Here is a 23,141-nt window from a genome sequence, read left to right on the forward strand (position 1 = left end):
GCATGGTCATCTTTTCCCCAAAGTCCGCCTCCGTAGCGTAATGGTTAGCGCTATTAGCTGCCGTCCCCGGGGGCCAGGTTCGATTCCCGGTACTGCCAGAAATTTAAGAATGGCACAAGGGCTGGCATGTGACTGAATTGGTACCTGCAGCTCACCTCCATGGGGAGGTGTTCCTGAAAAGAGCTCCACCACCTCGGGATGAGGACACGAGTTTACTTTACTTACCTTTTCTCCAAAAGGCAGTACCACAAACATGGTTTACAAGGAGTTTCTGGCGTAAATGAAACTCAATTTTTTGGTGAGTTTTTATACTTAGGGATTTTCAGATAATGTCTTAGTACAGTACCGAGGAATGATTGCTTTTATCAAATTATGAAATCCATGCGAGTGAAGCCGCGGGTAACTGCTAGTGTAGGATAATGAGAAAGCAGATCATGATATAGGAAGTGCAGAAAAAAGATAAAGCCTGATTAATACAGGAATGAAGAGAGAGAAAAATGTGTAAGGGTAGTAGAAGACATAAATTACAAGCAACTTTACCATTTTTCTGAAAATTAAAACTGCTACATGATACTTTACATACCTGCAAATCCTTCATTAATGGCAGCTATTCCGAACTGTCCATGCAGCTCCTCAACTTTCTGGAGAATTGCGGTAGTTAAAGTAATGTTATTTATCTGAAGAGGTGCATCTTGAACTTTGGGGTTTGAATTAACTTCAACTACAATAAACCTACAAATAAAAAATTAACATTATATTTTTTAAATTATGAAGTGAAGAGCCTGACAGGGATCTACAGGAGTGAAGGAGGGGAGTTACTCTGTGAAACAACGTTCGGATTGAGGGCTAGAAGTAGCAATATATTTCGTTAATATGAAATATGATACAATGCAGTGTGTCCACAATGATAATAATACAATGTTTTAATACAATAAATTCATCTTCTTTTAAATTTTCATTCATATTGTCTTTAACTATTCTTGGCTTATTGGAAGCATAGGAGCAATGCCTCTGCTACTGCCCCAGGTTTACTTCTCATGGGTGTTAAACCTGGCCTGACAACTGGAGCAGGTTTCAGTCAGGCTTTTGAAGTCTCTGATGAATTGTCTGATATGAAAGACAGTGAGCTCAGTTAAGAAAGCCATGTAATGCAGCTGAGAAATGAAGGCTGACTTATGACACCCTAGCTGTACTTCCTCTTAAATGATTTTATTTTTTATCTGCTATACATTGCACCAACACCAAAAGGATTTATGGCAATGATGGGATAGGAAAGGGCTAAGAGTGGGAAGGAAGCGACCATGGTCTTATAAAAGGTACAGCACCAACATTTGCCTTGTGTCCTCTTAGAAAATAGCCAACACTACCAACCACCACCTTGTGACTCTCCAATATCTGAGTATGTTTTGTTCATATGAAATGCAATGTGTCATCAATGATCCTAGGTAAGAAGAAATATGTTTTCTCCTCTCCAACATTGGTATATTACACTCATGTTCATAAAAAACAGAAAACCTTAGGAAGTTCATATTCACAGGACATGTTCATTAGTATGTTCTGCAGAAACAATTAGCATTTCAGTCACCTAGGTTCAGCATGTGTCTGTTGCTTACTGGCCACTGGATCCTCCATGGGCATTGATAACCTGTTCCATGCGTATGGCATCGATGCATATAAGGCGCGAATGACGTCCTGGGGTATAGCCATCCATGCTGCATTCACCTGGTTCCACAGTTCATCTCTGGTGGTTGGCATTGGATCACAGCGCCACACCGGTCGTTTCACCATATCCCACATATTTTCGATTGGCGACAAGTCCAGTGATCGGGCAGGCCAGGGCAACAGTCTGACTTCCTGTGACGACAAGAAGGCACGTGTTCATGCAGAACCATGGGGTCACGCATTGTCCTAATGAAATGTGGCGTCTGGGGTGTTGTGCAGTAAGGGTATGGCTACGGGTCACAGGATGTCATTCATGTAGGTCAAACTGGTCACAGTGCCCTGCACCCGCACCACCTGTGATTTGTGGTTGTACCCATTAGCACCCCACACAATAAGGCCTTGAGTTGGCGCGGTATGTCTTGTGTGAATGCAGTCAATGTGATGCCTCTCCCCCTGTCTGCGGCGAGCCAAAATGCGGCCGCCATTTTCAAATAAACAGAACATGGATTCATCTGAAAACACTATCTGCTGCCATTCCTGCCCCCAGTGATGTCGTTCCATACACCATTGCAGTCTAACATGTTTATGCACATTAGTCAAAGGTAGGCGGAGAAGTGGACGACGCGCCGGTAACCCGGACCGCAATAAACGGAGATGGACTATCACTCCTGATAGCATACGATGTGTTACACTGTTCCACTGTTGCACCAGAGCCTAGGAGGATGCAGATCTGTCCTGTAATGCCATTCAGATGCAGTGTTGCCAGGACGCCCGAAATTTCAGGAGATCTCTCGATGTTTTTGCAACACACCAGAAAACCCGATAAAAAACAACAAAAAATCTCCTGAAATGTCTATTAATCCAAATTTAAGGAAAATGAATAATAATGATTAATGGTACATAATATGTTTGTGTTGAAAAACTTATTGCTCGTCTCACTGCGTGATGTTTTATTTATAACATCACTCGTTAGGTACGGTACTTCCCTGCATTCATTTTAGGCTTGAATTACATAATCTCTCCCCTCTTATTGAACTCAAAACTCACACTTGATTGCATCATTCGAAGGGAAATCCCCAACCCGCATATGGAATAAAAAATCTGCATCCTGATACGACTTCAAAATTGGCACACAATTTCTATGCCTGATGAATAACTACATCTAAAGGAAGAGTGGGGAGAAAGAGAATAATAAGAAGTATAGAGTGGTCAGAGAGTACGGGTGAGTGGAATTGTATATTTTTCTCATAATAACTTCACATGACTATTGCATTCTTTAATTTAGTTATATTAACATTTTGGTGCTCAAGAAATGACCAAAATGTTCATTAAAACTCCCAAAATTTTTACGTACAATCTATGGATTTTTATCCTGCATGCACATATTTACAGGAGGAGCATTCATGTTTAAAAAAAATGAAAAACAATATTTGAAAGAAGAACAGTATCTTGGGTTGCAAACTACTATTGCGAGAAGCACATGCTGCATTCAATACACAGGCAATAGAAACAGCTCACAGACTGACAGAATGTTTGTTGTTCAGTGTGCTAAACTGTGTGCTAACTATCACAGTGTTGGACATTATAAATACAAAGGGCACTATGAAAGTTTTTCAATGTGAGTGAACGCTTTAGACTTTTTCAAAATAATTTCCACCCTGATATGGCAAGAAAATCCATTGTTACATTAGCACGATGTGCTGGAGTATTGTCGTGATGCAAGAGGCAAGTGTTGAGCCGTGACCTTGGACGGAGCTGCTTGAGAGCCTGGATGATCTGAAGCAGACAAGTCTCACTGTACCACTTTGCAGTAACTGTCCTTTGTGTTTCTAACACAACCCGAGTCAGGATGCCCCATTTAGTGAAGAATACTGCAATCATCCTTTTCTTCACTGACCTTGACTTTGGCACAGTCACAGGAGTACCCTCATCTTCAAACAGCCACACCTTGTTCTGGGATTTTGTTGGGACATCGTAATAATAAAGCCAAGTTTCGTCACCTGTAACGATGCTGTTGACGCTGTCCCATTTTCAAACTGTTTTAGCATGTTTTGGCACCATTTCACTCGATGTGCCCTTTGTTCCTCTGAAAGTGAATGGGGCACCCAAAGGGAACAAACTTTTCTAACATACAGATGGTCGTGTAGAATTGAATGAATAGCTGGTGCACGGATGTGGGGGGTCTCTTCTACCTGCCGATGTGTCAACCGCCTCTCTTGCTGCAACATTTTCCTCACAGCTTCAATGTTTTCCTCATTCAGTGATTCAGACGGTCGCCCAGAACGAGGATCGTCTTCAACCCCAAAACTTTCCCTCTGCACGTGTTTTTACCAGCGGAAAATTGTTGTACGATGTGGACAGTCTTTCCCCAGCACAGGAGTCATTTCCTCCAGGTACTGGTCAACAGTTAATCCACGAGCAAAATTGTAGCGGATAATTGTGCGATATTCATCTTTAGACAACACTGACATCTTAACTTGCTTTCAATCCCACTGCTTGGTAACAACTGGTGTGAAGGTCGCGCCTTGCTGTCTTCTAGACCAATTTTCACCCCTCTTTTCATCCCTCACCATAGCAGGGGTGTCCAGCCAACCGTTTTTGCATACTGCAAAACTTTCCTAGTGCTCTTTGTATTTAAATATTGCAAATACGTTTTCCACCAGATTAGATATTGACTGAAGCAAAACAAGATTAAGATGAAGTGGGTGAGATAAATTAAGGAACACCAACATAATCTTCTTCTGAAGGAGAATCATGCATTTCACAACAATTAGAGTAATTGTGTGCTTCTTCTCCAAGAAAAAATGCAGAGAAATTTCTACAGCAGGAAAGGTGAAAGTCATGAATTATTGGCTGCTTCCAGGAACACCCTAACATCATAAGCAAAAAATTAATCACAGATTGTGGCCATCAATGTAAAATAAATTTAAATGGTTAACAAGTGAAGGACATTTATACAAAATGAAGGAATTTACTCAACAGAAACAAAATTTTACAGTCAAAATGAAGGTGTTGAAAACATGCAAATTACAAACTGATGGAAACAAGTTCAAGGCTAGTCCATCTTGGCTGCATCATTTTAATAAGTACAATAACATAGTAAGCTGTAAAATAACATCATTTATAACAACACAGTAAGTTCAAAATAAATTCCAACAAGAGCAGATAATACAGGCTTTCAAAAATGATTGCAAATTATTCATGGGCTCATATACCGATTACCAGATTTACAATGCTGATGAATGTGTTTTTTTTAATTAAAACTGGTCAAGGGAAGAATCTTAGACTTTAAAGATATGTCTGATATAAATGGAACAGGGAAATCAAAAGGGACGACCACACATTTGTATACGGTCATGCTTATAATGTCTTATAATGTCTTCATCAGGCATGCTAATGCCAAAACTGTCCGACTTGTTGGCTGAATGGTCAGCGTACTGGCCTTCGGTTCAGAGGGTCCCGGGTTCGATTCCCGGCCGGGTCGGGGATTTTAACCTTCATTGGTTGATTCCAATGGCCCGGGGGCTGGGTGTTTGTGCTGTCCCCAACATCCCTGCAACTCACACATAACACTATCCTCCACCACAATAACACGCACTTACCTACACATGGCAGATGCCGCCCACCCTCGTCGGAGGGTCTGCTTTACAAGAAATAGCCACACGAAATTATAATTATTATAATGCCAAAACTAGTTGTTTTTCAATACAAACCACATCACATAAGTAACAAAGTTTAGGAAAAATGTGCAAGCTAGAAAATTTAATAGTGAAATGGAATTCGTCAGAAAAAATGACAAAGCAGTTGTTCAATAAATGTTTTTAAAAGAAGCCTTCCTACCATTTTCTAGTGCAATAAACCTGTTCTTTTTATACTCAATCGTATACAATGACACTGGAAAAAAACAGAAAAATTCTTGGAATGAGGTAATCTTGACTCCGACAAACTCATAGGAAAAGTAATACCGACTAACACAACATATGAACTTGAGCCTCTAGATAGTTTCATTTCCAAAATGTATAAATACATGATACATGAGCTCTCACACAGTTCTGATTGTCACAGTTACCTGTTACTTTGCAGCATTTACTACAAGGAATCAACACCATTTTCGTAACACTATAAATTTTTGTTTCAAGAATGACTGTGTAATAAATGTGACGCAGCAGCAATAATTAGATTTAGTTGGTGTACAGAGAATTTATGTTTTATGCCCCTTTTTTAGAGACTACTATTACTGGAGTCTGTTTGTTATAGACCAATTCTAGTTGAAGAATTGTTGTTGCCCCTATGAACCCAACTCGTACCTTCCCTCCTCATTTAATGTCATGTACCTCCCAAAGTAATTGCACCCCTGTTGCCAAAATGTCTGAGAGCACGTGTTTTAACATAAGCATGTAGAGAAAGAAAACAACAACATTGTTTCCTTCCTCCAACAGAAGGTTTTCTTGCGAGTCTGACATTATTTCCACTTATTTGTGCCAGGCCCCTCGGTTTCATTCTTCCTTATTAGATCACCACTAGATAATTCTTCATGACTCTGAAAGTATAAGGTTTTGCAGAGCTAGGGAGTCCTTCCAGACCTTCCAAAGCCTTTCCCTTTCTTTTCCTGATAACAATTTTTTGGACAGTTAACTTTTTTCCTCTTCCTGCTCTGATTAGAGTTAACATCAGAAACTTGCTTTCACCCTCAAAACATCATCTTAATCATCATCATCATCATTTCCCCCTTTCCAGCTGACACCGGGTGGGGGCAAATATGGTTCTTTCCCACTTTGTCCTCTCTCTCTCTCCACCATTCCTCATCCAAACACTGTGTTCCAGTCCAGGTTAAAGTGTCCTATGCTGTTCTTCACAGAGTCCATCCATTGTAATCTTGGTCTTCTTTGTCCTCTCTTCCCTGTCATCCAGTGCCTGTCTTGGCAGTCTTTCTTCTTAACATCTGCTTGACATGTCCAAACCATCTCAATCTGTTCTGCTCCAGTTTATCGTGTAGTTTTTCCACATTTAGCTCTTTTCGTATGTCTTCATTTCTCACCCTATCCCTCCTTTTTTTTTTGTTTGCTATTTGTTTTATGTCGCACCGATACAGATAGGTCTTATGGCGACAATGGTATAGGAAAGGCCTAGGAATGGGAAGGAAGTGGTCGTGGCCTTAATTAAGGTACAGCCCCAGCATTTACCTGGTGTAAAAATGGGAAACCACAGAAAACCATCTTCAGGGCTGCCGGCAGTGGGGTTCGAACCCACTATCTCCCAGATGCAAGCTCATAGCTGCGCACTCCTAACCACACGGCCAACTCGCCCGGTCTATCCCTCCTTGTCTTCTGTACCATACTCCTCAGTTATTTTATTTCCACTGCCCATACTCTACTCTCATCTATCTGAGTGGAAGTGAAATGACAGAAAATGGAAGAGTGGATATGGAAATTAATAGGATACAACTGGGAAATGCATCATCATAATCATCATCATTTCCCCCTTTCCAGCTGACACCAGGTGGGGGCAATTTTGATATCCCCTTTTCCTTTTTTTTTTTTTTTTTTACTTCCTTTAATCATCACCATTGTCTTGCTCTTCACCATGTTGATCCTCAATCCACATTGTTCAATCCTTCTATTCAGTACATTCAGCTGTTGTTGTACCTCCTCCTCACCTTCTCCCCGTCCGGCTCTATGGCTAAATGGTTAGCGTGCTGGCCTTTGGTCACAGGGGTTCCGGGTTCGATTTCCGGCAGGGTCGGAAATTTTAACCTTAAATGGTTAATTTTGCTGGCACGGGGGCTGGGCGTATGTGTCGCCTTCATCATCATTTAATCCTCATCACGATGCGCAGGTCACCTACGGGTGTCAAATCAAAAGACCTGCATCTGGCGAGCCGAACATGTCCTCGGACACTCCCGGCACTAAAAGCCATATGCCATTTCATTTTACCTTCTCCCCAGATCACATCATCAAAACAACAATCACCATCATATGAATAACAAATTAGTTGATCTCTTACAATCTACAGGGTCTCTCTCATAAACTCAGACCTTCCAGCGGTGTTTCTACTCTCCGAGACCCAAGCAGCTGTACGGGCGGTGTGCACATAGTTATTGAACTTGCAAGGAGCGTGCACATGTTCGACCTATCATCAATAGCCAGTCTGAATCTCACCTGTTAACATGGTGAGACAGTTATCATTGCAACACCGTATTTTGTATATAAAAGTTATTTTAAGTACAAGTTGGCTCGATGGGTATGCGATCCATTTGTTCAGCAATTTCCTGGTGAGCGCCACCTTCATGAACACAGATTCATGTAATTGTAAATAAATTTGAAACTACTGGCTCAGTGTTCAATAAAAAACATGCGCACACATGTACAGATAACAGAGGAAAAGCTAGATGACATTGGTATGAATCTTGAATGGTTACCAAATAACTCGATTACAAAATTAGCGCAAGTAGGGGTTTTGGTTTCTTCTGCACAAAGAGCTACAAAACGGTTACACATCAAAACCGTACATGTTTACACTGGCCCATTGTTTAAAACCTGCTAATCCAGCCACGAGAGTGAGATTTTGTGGGAGGTATCTAGCATCACTGAATGATAGTTTGTTCGACCCACAGCTTGTGTTCTTTTCAGATGAGGCCTGGTTTCATCTTAATGGTCATGTGAACAGTCATAACTCTTGGTATTGGTGTGCAGAAAATCCTAATGGTGTTTATGAAGTCCCTCATTATGAAGGATGACACTTCCAGCATCTTTTATAAGGTAAGATTTCATATAAGATTGTATACACGCTTACAGCAGGGCGCCCACACGCGACGTAAGTTGGGCTGAGGCAGCTGTCATAGCACAGAGTACAAATACCGTGCGCTCGGTCTGGGTTTATAAGAGAGACCCTGTATTTTGTTTTTTTGCTAGTTGCTTTACGTCACACCGACACAAATAGGTCTTATGGCAAGGATGGGACAGAGAAGGGCTAGGAGTGGGAAGGAGGCGGCCATGGCCTTAATTAACGTACAGCCCCAGCATTTGCCTGGTGTGAAAATGGGAAACCAAGGAAAACCATTTTCAGGGCTGGCGACAGTGGGGTTCAAACCTACTATCCCCGGATTACTGGATACTGGCCGCACTTAAGTGACTGCAGCTATCGAGCTCGGTGAGACCATGTATAGTCACAAAATTCGCTTAAGTACCTCATCAATTTATAACTGTGTTACTTAGTCTCAGCATTCATCAATCCTTTCAGAGGGCATTGATATGGGCTCAAAGAACTCTCTATAATTCTCAAAACCAGTGACTTAAAGAATGCAGTGGGTAGTAGTCTACTTCAGTTTGGTGCATCCTATACCACTATATACGGTAGAATGAGGTGGGCGCACGATTCAGGTCGTGTAGCTGTGAGCTTGCATTCAGGGGATGGTGAGTTCGAACCCCATCTTTGAAAGCCCTGAAGACAGTTTTCTGCGGTTTCCCTCTTTCACACAAGGCAAATGCTGGGGCTATACCATAATTAAGGCCTTGACCGCTACCTTCCCAATCCTAGCCCTTTCCCACCACTGTGTCACAGAAAACCTTCAGTGTGTAAATTTCTAATCACGAGATTGTGTACCAAAAGCTTGGATTAAATTTCAAACCTCTCCACAGCATTCATTTGGAGCGAGGGTATACGATGCTCATTATGATCTCCACGTCCAGATGTGCAAGTCGCCCATGGGCATCAAATAGAAAGACCTGCAGCAAGTGAACTGAACACTCCCTTGGACACTCCCGGTATTAAAAGCCATACAATGGATAATAAAGTCAGTGAATAAGATCAACGTTAAACCACCAGAATTTTTTCTTTTCTTTTTTTTTTTGCTAGGGGTTTAATGTCGCAGTAACACAATAGAATTGAGGAGAGGTTCAACCTATTCAATACTAAGTATGCCGTATAAGATTGTTACTAGCAACAACTAGTACAATAATAATAACAACAACAATAAATAACGTTCTAAACATCGTATACTTAGTATTGAATAGGTTGAACCTTTCCTCAATACAGGGAAATGAAGTTCTTAACTTATAATGTCGCAGTAACTCATCAAAGATTTAGGTGATGCAGGGATGGGAAAGGGTGAGGATTGGGAAGGTAGCAGCCATGGCCTCAATTAAGGTGCAGCCCCAGCATTTGCCTGGTATGAAAATAGGAGACAACAGAAAACCATCTTCAGGGTTGCTGACGGTGGGTTTGAACTCACCATCTCCTGAATGCAAGCTCAATGCTACACGACCTGAACCGTGTGGCCACCTCACTCTACTGTATTTAGTGTTATAGGATGCACTTAATGTGCCAATAAATCTACATAATTAAATCCAGATTGGCCAGTATTTGAAATTTCACCTGATGGATAATTAGGAATGATCTTGGCAATGAACTCAATACCAAATGTAATCGCACAATTTCAAACCTCTCCACAGCATTCATTTGGAGCGAGGGTATACGATGCTCATTATAATCCCCATGTACAGATGTGCAGGTCGTCCATGGGCATCAAATAGAAAGACCTGCACCAAGTGGCCACCTCACTCTACTGTATTTAGTGTTATAGGATGCACTTAATGTGCCAATAAATCTACATAATTAAATCCAGATTGTCCAGTATTCGGAATTTCACCTGATGGATAATTAGGAATGATCTTGGCAATAAATTCAATACCAAATGTAATCGCACAATTTCAAACCTCTCCACAGCATTCGGTTGGAGCGAGGGTATACGATGCTCATTATAATCCCCACGTCCAGATGTGCAGGTAAGTAACTTAACATCGTACTAAGACAAATGGGTATTTGGTAGTGCTGGTATAGGAAAGGGTAAAGACTAACAAGGAACATTTGCGAAGTTCCTGGCAAGTACTATTCTCATCTTTTGTAAATAGGCATAAATGACCTACTGACTCATTCACTACAGATAAACAGTCAGAGGTAATCCATGCATGCAACAAAATACTTATGACAGTCCATTAGAATGCTATTCTGCCTTTTTCCAGAGTAATTGTTACAAAATTTGTGAGTGTATACTATGATATAGATGTTGATTCCCATAGGGAATCTGAAATATTTGTTCCGAATGAGTAAATTTATAATACCAATATAAATGGTCCGTTATTGGACATTATAAACTTTCCAGCTAACTCATTCCTGGTTGCCAGCGCCTCGCCCTCGTGTGCCAGGCTGGGCTCATCAGTTGGTACCTAGCACACCTACCAAGACGCTGGCTAGTGCATACCGTGGAGGCCACTGCGTAAGCTAATTGTAGCCACCGGCAGTGCCAATGCACTATGAGACACTTTGTCCCATTATCAAAAATTGATGCCTGCTTGGCCATCAGATGATATAGATGTTGATTCCCATAGGGAATCTGAAATATTTGTTCCGAATGAGTAAATTTATAATACCAATATAAATGGTCCGTTATTGGACATTATAAACTTTCCAGCTAACTCATTCCTGGTTGCCAGCGCCTCGCCCTCGTGTGCCAGGCTGGGCTCATCAGTTGGTACCTAGCACACCTACCAAGACGCTGGCTAGTGCATACCGTGGAGGCCACTGCGTAAGCTAATTGTAGCCACCGGCAGTGCCAATGCACTATGAGACACTTTGTCCCATTATCAAAAATTGATGCCTGCTTGGCCATCAGATGATATAGATGTTGATTCCCATAGGGAATCTGAAATATTTGTTCCGAATGAGTAAATTTATAATACCAATATAAATGGTCCGTTATTGGACATTATAAACTTTCCAGCTAACTCATTCCTGGTTGCCAGCGCCTCGCCCTCGTGTGCCAGGCTGGGCTCATCAGTTGGTACCTAGCACACCTACCAAGACGCTGGCTAGTGCATACCGTGGAGGCCACTGCGTAAGCTAATTGTAGCCACCGGCAGTGCCAATGCACTATGAGACACTTTGTCCCATTATCAAAAATTGATGCCTGCTTGGCCATCAGATGATATAGATGTTGATTCCCATAGGGAATCTGAAATATTTGTTCCGAATGAGTAAATTTATAATACCAATATAAATGGTCCGTTATTGGACATTATAAACTTTCCAGCTAACTCATTCCTGGTTGCCAGCGCCTCGCCCTCGTGTGCCAGGCTGGGCTCATCAGTTGGTACCTAGCACACCTACCAAGACGCTGGCTAGTGCATACCGTGGAGGCCACTGCGTAAGCTAATTGTAGCCACCGGCAGTGCCAATGCACTATGAGACACTTTGTCCCATTATCAAAAATTGATGCCTGCTTGGCCATCAGATGATATAGATGTTGATTCCCATAGGGAATCTGAAATATTTGTTCCGAATGAGTAAATTTATAATACCAATATAAATGGTCCGTTATTGGACATTATAAACTTTCCAGCTAACTCATTCCTGGTTGCCAGCGCCTCGCCCTCGTGTGCCAGGCTGGGCTCATCAGTTGGTACCTAGCACACCTACCAAGACGCTGGCTAGTGCATACCGTGGAGGCCACTGCGTAAGCTAATTGTAGCCACCGGCAGTGCCAATGCACTATGAGACACTTTGTCCCATTATCAAAAATTGATGCCTGCTTGGCCATCAGATGATATAGATGTTGATTCCCATAGGGAATCTGAAATATTTGTTCCGAATGAGTAAATTTATAATACCAATATAAATGGTCCGTTATTGGACATTATAAACTTTCCAGCTAACTCATTCCTGGTTGCCAGCGCCTCGCCCTCGTGTGCCAGGCTGGGCTCATCAGTTGGTACCTAGCACACCTACCAAGACGCTGGCTAGTGCATACCGTGGAGGCCACTGCGTAAGCTAATTGTAGCCACCGGCAGTGCCAATGCACTATGAGACACTTTGTCCCATTATCAAAAATTGATGCCTGCTTGGCCATCAGATGATATAGATGTTGATTCCCATAGGGAATCTGAAATATTTGTTCCGAATGAGTAAATTTATAATACCAATATAAATGGTCCGTTATTGGACATTATAAACTTTCCAGCTAACTCATTCCTGGTTGCCAGCGCCTCGCCCTCGTGTGCCAGGCTGGGCTCATCAGTTGGTACCTAGCACACCTACCAAGACGCTGGCTAGTGCATACCGTGGAGGCCACTGCGTAAGCTAATTGTAGCCACCGGCAGTGCCAATGCACTATGAGACACTTTGTCCCATTATCAAAAATTGATGCCTGCTTGGCCATCAGATGATATAGATGTTGATTCCCATAGGGAATCTGAAATATTTGTTCCGAATGAGTAAATTTATAATACCAATATAAATGGTCCGTTATTGGACATTATAAACTTTCCAGCTAACTCATTCCTGGTTGCCAGCGCCTCGCCCTCGTGTGCCAGGCTGGGCTCATCAGTTGGTACCTAGCACACCTACCAAGACGCTGGCTAGTGCATACCGTGGAGGCCACTGCGTAAGCTAATTGTAGCCACCGGCAGTGCCAATGCACTATGAGACACTTTGTCCCATTATCAAAAATTGATGCCTGCTTGGCCATCAGATGATATAGATGTTGATTCCCATAGGGAATCTGAAATATTTGTTCCGAATGAGTAAATTTATAATACCAATATAAATGGTCCGTTATTGGACATTATAAACTTTCCAGCTAACTCATTCCTGGTTGCCAGCGCCTCGCCCTCGTGTGCCAGGCTGGGCTCATCAGTTGGTACCTAGCACACCTACCAAGACGCTGGCTAGTGCATACCGTGGAGGCCACTGCGTAAGCTAATTGTAGCCACCGGCAGTGCCAATGCACTATGAGACACTTTGTCCCATTATCAAAAATTGATGCCTGCTTGGCCATCAGATGATATAGATGTTGATTCCCATAGGGCAACCAGGAATGAGTTAGCTGGAAAGTTTATAATGTCCAATAACGGACCATTTATATTGGTATTATAAATTTACTCATTCGGAACAAATATTTCAGATTCCCTATGGGAATCAACATCTATATCATCTGATGGCCAAGCAGGCATCAATTTTTGATAATGGGACAAAGTGTCTCATAGTGCATTGGCACTGCCGGTGGCTACAATTAGCTTACGCAGTGGCCTCCACGGTATGCACTAGCCAGCGTCTTGGTAGGTGTGCTAGGTACCAACTGATGAGCCCAGCCTGGCACACGAGGGCGAGGCGCTGGCAACCAGGAATGAGTTAGCTGGAAAGTTTATAATGTCCAATAACGGACCATTTATATTGGTATTATAAATTTACTCATTCGGAACAAATATTTCAGATTCCCTATGGGAATCAACATCTATATCATCTGATGGCCAAGCAGGCATCAATTTTTGATAATGGGACAAAGTGTCTCATAGTGCATTGGCACTGCCGGTGGCTACAATTAGCTTACGCAGTGGCCTCCACGGTATGCACTAGCCAGCGTCTTGGTAGGTGTGCTAGGTACCAACTGATGAGCCCAGCCTGGCACACGAGGGCGAGGCGCTGGCAACCAGGAATGAGTTAGCTGGAAAGTTTATAATGTCCAATAACGGACCATTTATATTGGTATTATAAATTTACTCATTCGGAACAAATATTTCAGATTCCCTATGGGAATCAACATCTATATCATCTGATGGCCAAGCAGGCATCAATTTTTGATAATGGGACAAAGTGTCTCATAGTGCATTGGCACTGCCGGTGGCTACAATTAGCTTACGCAGTGGCCTCCACGGTATGCACTAGCCAGCGTCTTGGTAGGTGTGCTAGGTACCAACTGATGAGCCCAGCCTGGCACACGAGGGCGAGGCGCTGGCAACCAGGAATGAGTTAGCTGGAAAGTTTATAATGTCCAATAACGGACCATTTATATTGGTATTATAAATTTACTCATTCGGAACAAATATTTCAGATTCCCTATGGGAATCAACATCTATATCATCTGATGGCCAAGCAGGCATCAATTTTTGATAATGGGACAAAGTGTCTCATAGTGCATTGGCACTGCCGGTGGCTACAATTAGCTTACGCAGTGGCCTCCACGGTATGCACTAGCCAGCGTCTTGGTAGGTGTGCTAGGTACCAACTGATGAGCCCAGCCTGGCACACGAGGGCGAGGCGCTGGCAACCAGGAATGAGTTAGCTGGAAAGTTTATAATGTCCAATAACGGACCATTTATATTGGTATTATAAATTTACTCATTCGGAACAAATATTTCAGATTCCCTATGGGAATCAACATCTATATCATCTGATGGCCAAGCAGGCATCAATTTTTGATAATGGGACAAAGTGTCTCATAGTGCATTGGCACTGCCGGTGGCTACAATTAGCTTACGCAGTGGCCTCCACGGTATGCACTAGCCAGCGTCTTGGTAGGTGTGCTAGGTACCAACTGATGAGCCCAGCCTGGCACACGAGGGCGAGGCGCTGGCAACCAGGAATGAGTTAGCTGGAAAGTTTATAATGTCCAATAACGGACCATTTATATTGGTATTATAAATTTACTCATTCGGAACAAATATTTCAGATTCCCTATGGGAATCAACATCTATATCATCTGATGGCCAAGCAGGCATCAATTTTTGATAATGGGACAAAGTGTCTCATAGTGCATTGGCACTGCCGGTGGCTACAATTAGCTTACGCAGTGGCCTCCACGGTATGCACTAGCCAGCGTCTTGGTAGGTGTGCTAGGTACCAACTGATGAGCCCAGCCTGGCACACGAGGGCGAGGCGCTGGCAACCAGGAATGAGTTAGCTGGAAAGTTTATAATGTCCAATAACGGACCATTTATATTGGTATTATAAATTTACTCATTCGGAACAAATATTTCAGATTCCCTATGGGAATCAACATCTATATCATCTGATGGCCAAGCAGGCATCAATTTTTGATAATGGGACAAAGTGTCTCATAGTGCATTGGCACTGCCGGTGGCTACAATTAGCTTACGCAGTGGCCTCCACGGTATGCACTAGCCAGCGTCTTGGTAGGTGTGCTAGGTACCAACTGATGAGCCCAGCCTGGCACACGAGGGCGAGGCGCTGGCAACCAGGAATGAGTTAGCTGGAAAGTTTATAATGTCCAATAACGGACCATTTATATTGGTATTATAAATTTACTCATTCGGAACAAATATTTCAGATTCCCTATGGGAATCAACATCTATATCATCTGATGGCCAAGCAGGCATCAATTTTTGATAATGGGACAAAGTGTCTCATAGTGCATTGGCACTGCCGGTGGCTACAATTAGCTTACGCAGTGGCCTCCACGGTATGCACTAGCCAGCGTCTTGGTAGGTGTGCTAGGTACCAACTGATGAGCCCAGCCTGGCACACGAGGGCGAGGCGCTGGCAACCAGGAATGAGTTAGCTGGAAAGTTTATAATGTCCAATAACGGACCATTTATATTGGTATTATAAATTTACTCATTCGGAACAAATATTTCAGATTCCCTATGGGAATCAACATCTATATCATCTGATGGCCAAGCAGGCATCAATTTTTGATAATGGGACAAAGTGTCTCATAGTGCATTGGCACTGCCGGTGGCTACAATTAGCTTACGCAGTGGCCTCCACGGTATGCACTAGCCAGCGTCTTGGTAGGTGTGCTAGGTACCAACTGATGAGCCCAGCCTGGCACACGAGGGCGAGGCGCTGGCAACCAGGAATGAGTTAGCTGGAAAGTTTATAATGTCCAATAACGGACCATTTATATTGGTATTGTATACTATGATCTGTAAATAGTGAACATTTGAGAATGTGCATTTGTGTTTGTATATTCTGCACAATGAGAACTGACATAAATAAGGTGTTAGAGGTTTTACACCAGACCAAATTACCGTCTGCATCATGTAAAATACATGAGAGCAAAGAGAAACATCGAAAACTTTTTATTTTTAGTTTGATAAAGAAACTTGAAACTGAAATTCTGGATGACAAATTCAAATGCATTCAGAGGAAACTATGGTACTGATGAAGAGCCTGTTTATGAGCCTTTTAATTATGATGTAGCTAAAGACTATATTTCTCTTCTTTATGTCAAGTGATAACTGAAGCTAAAATCAAAATGACGGTCATTGAAAACAATCATGCATCACTTCAGGAAGGTCAAGGACAGCAGCCATGTATCACGTTATTAGAGATGTTATTATGAAAAACAAGGAACAAAACATGAAAAACTCAAGGTCATATTGGAGTACATGTGGTCTAATTTCCCAGAGGCATGGACTCATATAATGGCTGTGCATAATTCTGATATAAGGCAGAGGGCAAGCACGAAAGGTAGAGCACTTGGATTTACTGATTTCAGCGAACTGGGGTTGGAAAAAATTCATGGTAGTTCACAAGATTATTAGTCGCAAAGTTATGCACTTGTAATTTACAAACATGCTCAATCACAAGCAGAGACTGAGAATTGTGCGATTACATTTGGTATTGAATTCATTGCCAAGATCATTCCTAATTATCCATCAGGTGAAATTCCGAATACTGGCCAATCTGGATTTAATTATGAAATTCACAGGGACCACACACTATCTTGCACTGGTGAAAAGAAATGACCGTTGGAGTGAAATCAGTGTCTGGAATATCATATTCGTACAAACCAGCCCATTGTATCCAACAAAATTCTCTCTCCACTTCTTATTGTGCCAAGTGGCACATTTCATTCCCTTGTGAAACAGAGCTCCACCTGACCTAACATACATACATACATACATACATACATACATACACTGCTGTTTGTAGAAAGTGAAACACCAAGACTGAGAGCTGTGATCACAATGCAATTTATTCCACATATTAGGGACATGACAAGACACAAATGATTACAATTACAGAACTGTACATGCACGGTGACCGTGGAAATTCAGTACGGCGCAGCGCCACCACGGGCTGCAATCAGAGCCGCTAGACGTCGTGGCATGGAATCAAAGAGCTCCTGAATATGCTGCTTGGGGATACTCTGCCACGCGGTTTGTAGGCGCGTCCATAAATCAGCAACAGTGGCTGCAGGAGGACCTGAACGAACAAGGTGTCGACCGACCATATCCCAGACATGTTCAATGGGTGACATCCGGCGAACGGGCAGGCCAGGGAAGCAGTGGTATCCGTCGTTCTTTGAAGAATGCTTGCACATTCCTCGCCACATGCGGCCAGGCATTGTCCTGCTGGAATATGGCGTCTGGAACGGCCTGCAGGAGGGGCAGTGCCTCGGGCTGTAAAACCTGCCTGATGTAGCGGTAGGTGTTCAGATTGCCCTCAACACGTAAGAGGGAAGATCGAATGTTACAGGCAATTGCGCCCCAAAACATCACACTTGGCGTTTGTCCGCTATGCCACTCAACAATACAGTCTGCCCGATGGCGTTCACCACGGCGGCGTCTAACGCATATGCGGCCATCACTGTAGGACAAGTTGAAGTGGGACTCATCCGATAACACTATATTTTGCCACTCAGCACGCCAGTGTCGGTGTTTACATGGCCATTGCAGTCTACAGCGTTGGTGGTTGCTGGTCAATGGAAGCCGGCGCAATGGCATGCGTGCCACCAGCCCGGCCCTCAGAAGACGGCGTCGAACCGTCAATGCAGACAACCCCACACCCGTTGCAGTGCTCCATCGTCGAGCCAAAACTGTGTGGACGAAGCTCTTCTGTCCGTTACGGCTAAGCGGACAAGATGGCGGTCATCTCGTGCTGTGGTCACATTGTGTCGTCCAGTACCCTGTCGGCGCTGTGTTAGGCCCCCTTCTCTCCACTGGTTCCACATACGCCTCACTGTTGGAGCAGCGTGCCCTGTACGAGCCGCAATGTCACGGAACGACAGACCCATCTCCCGGAGCCCTATCATTCTGCCCCATTCGAACGCACTCACGTGCTGATATTCCCTCCTGTGATGTCGGCGAGGCATAGTGGCACTTAGGTACATGTTTATACTTCGTATGACGGCTCCGCACTGACTAAGCGTAGCGTAACACTGCCCTGGGCGGTCACACGCAGATGGGCACTGCTGGGCCTACATGCACGCCATCTCTCTGCAATTTAAAACACTTATTATGGTTCCACTGTTCTGCACATCCTCTGATTTTGGCGTGTTTCAGACCATTGCTTCTGAGTGTTTCACTTTCTACAAACAGCAGTGTATAATATATGGATATATTATATACCGATATAATACTTGTTCAAAATCAGGCAAAGTAGATTAAAGTATACTTGAACAATGGCAGGATAACTGTCTCTCTCCCATGTTGGAATAAAATGTCTGGTTCTAGATTAATTTTCACTCTCTCAACAAAATATGTTTGTAATTCCACATAAACACATACAGGTATGAACAGGTAACAACCATTCCACCTGGTGCAACTTCCCTTGTTCTACCTTTGGATGGATACTTTTATCGTCAATGGAAGGAGTTTGCCAACATTCTATAATGCCATAATGCTATCATCAACTTTCATGAACTTATCCATAATCAGTTCAATGGCCCCACATGACTAAGCATGCCTGGAAGAAAGTTACATTTCCAGCTGAATTTTTTTTTTTTTTTTACAAGTTGCATTACGTGGCTGCCGGCAGTGGGGTTCGAACCCACTATCTCCCGAATGCAAGTTCACAGCTGCGCGCCCCTAACCGCATGGCCAACTCGCTTCATTTCTCCAGTTGAATGTGATTGCCCTTGATGCTCTTGATAATGTTATCTGGGACACTTAAGACTCGAGTTTCTAGACTCTCAACTACATAAACACAATGTGCTCATTGTCACTTACAGCTGTGCAAGACTCACAATCATGTTTAAGTACACGCAAGGACAGCTAAAATTATTACTCGCGAAACTTTTAGTGATACTTCTTTGTACAGGGTGAGGAGTACGGAGGGAGCTAGCCTGGTTCCGGTAGTACTGCCAACTGAATGGAAATGAAATCTGAATTGAATTGATAGTATGATCGATCGATAGGAATTTTCTAAACCTTTATTATCTTAAGCCAACAACTGTGTCACACACACATTATATAACATTTCTCGATGCAAATCTTGTTCCTAGCATGCATTCTATATTTTGGCTTTGCTGTGTAAATAACAACAGTACTACTACATAACGTGTACGCCAGATGTCTCACGGTGATTCATAGTTTGTGTTCAAAGGTTGCCAATACGAATCTTGAAGATTGGCGAGGTCTCCCGATTCAGCACTAGGGAGTCCAGGTATCACTAAAAGTTTCGCGAGTAATTGTAGAAGCATTATTCATGGCCGAGTTTCCTGTTGTATTCATTATTATACCAATATGTATGGGCTTTGAAAAAGAAGCAGCAATCCAGAAAGGAGTGAGGCAAAGTTGCAGTTTGTCCCCCCACCTTTTCAGCGTTTACATAGAACAGACAGTAAAGGAAATCAAAGAGGAATTTGGAAAAGGAATGACAATCCAAGGAGAGGAAATCAAAACCTGGAGATTTGTTGATGATATAGTTATTTTAACTGAGACTGCAGAAGATCTCGAGAAGCTGCTGAATGGTATAGATGAAGTCTTGGGTAAGGAGTACAAGATGAAAATAAATAAGTCCAAAACAAAAGTAATGGAGTGCAGTTGAACGAAGGCAGGTGAAGCAGAAAATATTAGATTAGGAAATGAAGTCTTAAAGGAAGTAGCTGAATATTGTTATGAATATAGTTACTTGGGTAGTAAAATAACTAACGATGGCAGAAGTAAGGAGGACATAAAATGCAGACTAGCACAAGCAAGGAAGAATTTTCTTAAGAAAAGTAATTTGCTCACTTCAAACATTGATATAGGAATTTTGTTGAGTTGTTGGATCCAGCTCTCTTCATAGTTTACAAAGAGAGCTAAAATGAACAGTCTTATGAACATTTACCCCTGTTTTAATAGAGAAAGATTGGAAAGTGAATTAACATTTATTCTGAAATATAAAAACATTTGTCCCCTCAAAAACGTTTACATTATATTGTCATCAATGACCTCAAAGTGTCAAAATTGATTCGTTTAATATTAACATTTCCTGTGAATACGAATTCCTCTGAAAGGAGTATGAGCACTCTGAAAACGATAAAGACATACTTGCGTAATACAATGAACAATGGAAGACTCAGCAGTCTTAGTACCATTTCCATTGGAAAAAAACTTGAGAAGTAATTGATGAATGATGAAGTACTGAAGGACAGTGTGATTGACCATTTTGCAACCAAAAAAACTCGACGTTTGGAACTGCTCTACAAAAAACTTTAAGGTAAGGTTTCCTGCCTACCCATTCATTAACTATTAGCTTCGCCACTGCCTGTTATTCTTTCTGGTCTGTTATCATTGTCTAATAATGTTCTGACATTCCATGCACTAATAGTGATGAACGTAGATTTCTTTCTTTCATGATTTCGACCCTCTGAGTGCAGGTTCCCAGACAGGTTTTGAAAGTAACTACCAATGTTTAGCCCACATCTTCTAGGACCTTTCCCATTGAAGGTGGGCAGCAGTGGTCCTAAATAGGCCTGCCCAGTCACAGATGCAGGACCGGATCCCTGAGTAGTCACAGGGTCTCAGGAAGTCGACCATCACACATCTGCCACCAACGTGCAGGTTCAGACTAGAAGCTTCCAGTTTACCCACACCTGCATCTGTCATCCTGATCCCATCACCGTTGGGCTTTTAGAGGTAAAGCAGGAGAGAATGCCATCGGCATGAGTTTGTTTAAGGTGGATCGCAACTTGCTGGAGAGTGACCCTCACGCTATGGTCCTGGAGCCATTCACTGTGGCACATATAGCATGAGAAATGCAGTTTCCAGCACCAGAACTGCAATGGACTGCCGCAGACTCAGAGTACAATTATTGAGTTGCGCCTTAACAGCCAATCCATCTGGCATGACCGCATCCACCTCCACAGCCATTGGGAACTAAGAAATAATAGGTTCCTCCTCCGCCTGCCTTGCTGTTGGGTTCAGAACACACTGGATTTCAGTGGCATTTCCTCCACTGGGAGACCAATCCTAAAGAAGCTCCTCCGCCCGAAGGTGCTGGCCTATCTTAGGGAGTCGAGTTATTTACCGCTGCTCAACACTTGGCGTTAGCTGTTTTTACAAGCTGGTTGCCAACCCAGCTAACCCTGCTCCTTTCTCATTCCAGGCTTGAGACCGGACAACGGTGGAGTAAGATCCTCAATAAAGGAAAGAAACATATCACAAAAAGAACGATATAGAGAGAAATCCATGTCAGACCAGGTAAGGGATGAGGGTAAGATCAGAAATCTCGAGTAAGTTTACCGGGACAAGAAACTAAGAGTTTAAAGAGTAGTACAAGAGGAGAAGATAAAGTGCTGGGAGAAATTTACTAAAAAACTGGAGGAAGACAGCAGAGACAATATGAAACTATTGTTCAGAGTGATCAAAAATAAAAGGAATTCAGTTGAAACCATCAAAGCAATTGAGGATTCCAATGGCAACCTGGCCAAGAAAGGAGAGAGGTTTTGATGAATCATTTTGATCACCTACTGAACAGGACAAAAGCAAATCAGAGAACAAAAGAACCAGCTGTTGAAACCTACACAGAGGAACCATCCATTACATGGGCAGAAAGAGAAGCAGCCCTTAAGGAGATGCTGCAAGGGAAATCCCCAGGATTCGATGAAGTCAGCACGGACATGATTTAAGTAGCAGGAGTCCTGAGTTTACAGTGGCTACACACGGTGCTCACTGCAGTTTGGAAAGATGACAAGATACCTACTAATTGGAGCAAGGGTGACATTATCCCCCTGTTTAACCCTAGAACTGCCAAATATTGCACTTGCGACTCAATATAATTTCACTAGAATGCCAACGTCGCATGCGTGACGCATAGTACATGCATTTGCTTAATCAGTTATAACATTACTTATCGTTTACTTACGCTATTTTAACAAGTAAGACATTGAAGAGGAACCTTCAAGTCTTTCATCACACATTCCTCACTAGCCGGAAATGACTTTTAGTCAAGGTTAGGGTAGGTATAAAATCAGCTACTCTTTCCTCATCCCCCCTCGTCTCAGTTGCTATGTAACTTCGTGCTCGCTCACTGTTCCTACTAGTTTCTGTGAATATCTTTCGTTTGCTTTCAAGAAATTATTGAGTTTATTTTTAAATTGTTTCTTTTGAAGTGTAAACTTTCATCTTGGATGATGAGCTGTGTGATTCAAATAGCCCAATAAGAGACATGCTCGTTTTGGTATTAAAAAATTTGAGGTGTGTGACAGAGTAATTAAGTTTTATATTCGGAGATGTATAGTGGAAAGGACTTTCTGGCTGATGGAAATTAAGTAATAATAATAATAACTTAAATGTTTCCACCTTTTCAATACAATATATTCACAAGATTACAAAATTATATGGAACGTTCCACATTTTTCCGTATAATTTTGTAATCTTGTGAATATATTGTATTGAAAAGGTGGAAACATTTAAGTTATTATTATTATTATTATATATTGTTCAATACGGACCAAAAACATGAAATTCATAACC

General features: G+C 42.4%; 1 protein-coding gene across 1 annotated transcript in view; it reads right to left on the reverse strand.

Annotated features, from left to right (window-relative positions):
• Nucleotides 1-23,141, reverse strand: part of Pop5 (POP5 ribonuclease P/MRP subunit) — a 76,517-nt gene that overhangs the window by 34,989 nt on the left and 18,387 nt on the right. The window contains exon 2 of the mRNA XM_068227113.1: nt 584-732. Coding sequence (XP_068083214.1) covers nt 584-732 — 149 coding nt within the window. The remainder of the gene's footprint in view (nt 1-583; nt 733-23,141) is intronic.

The sequence above is a fragment of the Anabrus simplex genome, chromosome 1 (assembly GCF_040414725.1).
Source record: "Anabrus simplex isolate iqAnaSimp1 chromosome 1, ASM4041472v1, whole genome shotgun sequence".
Classification (NCBI taxonomy): domain Eukaryota; kingdom Metazoa; phylum Arthropoda; class Insecta; order Orthoptera; family Tettigoniidae; genus Anabrus; species Anabrus simplex.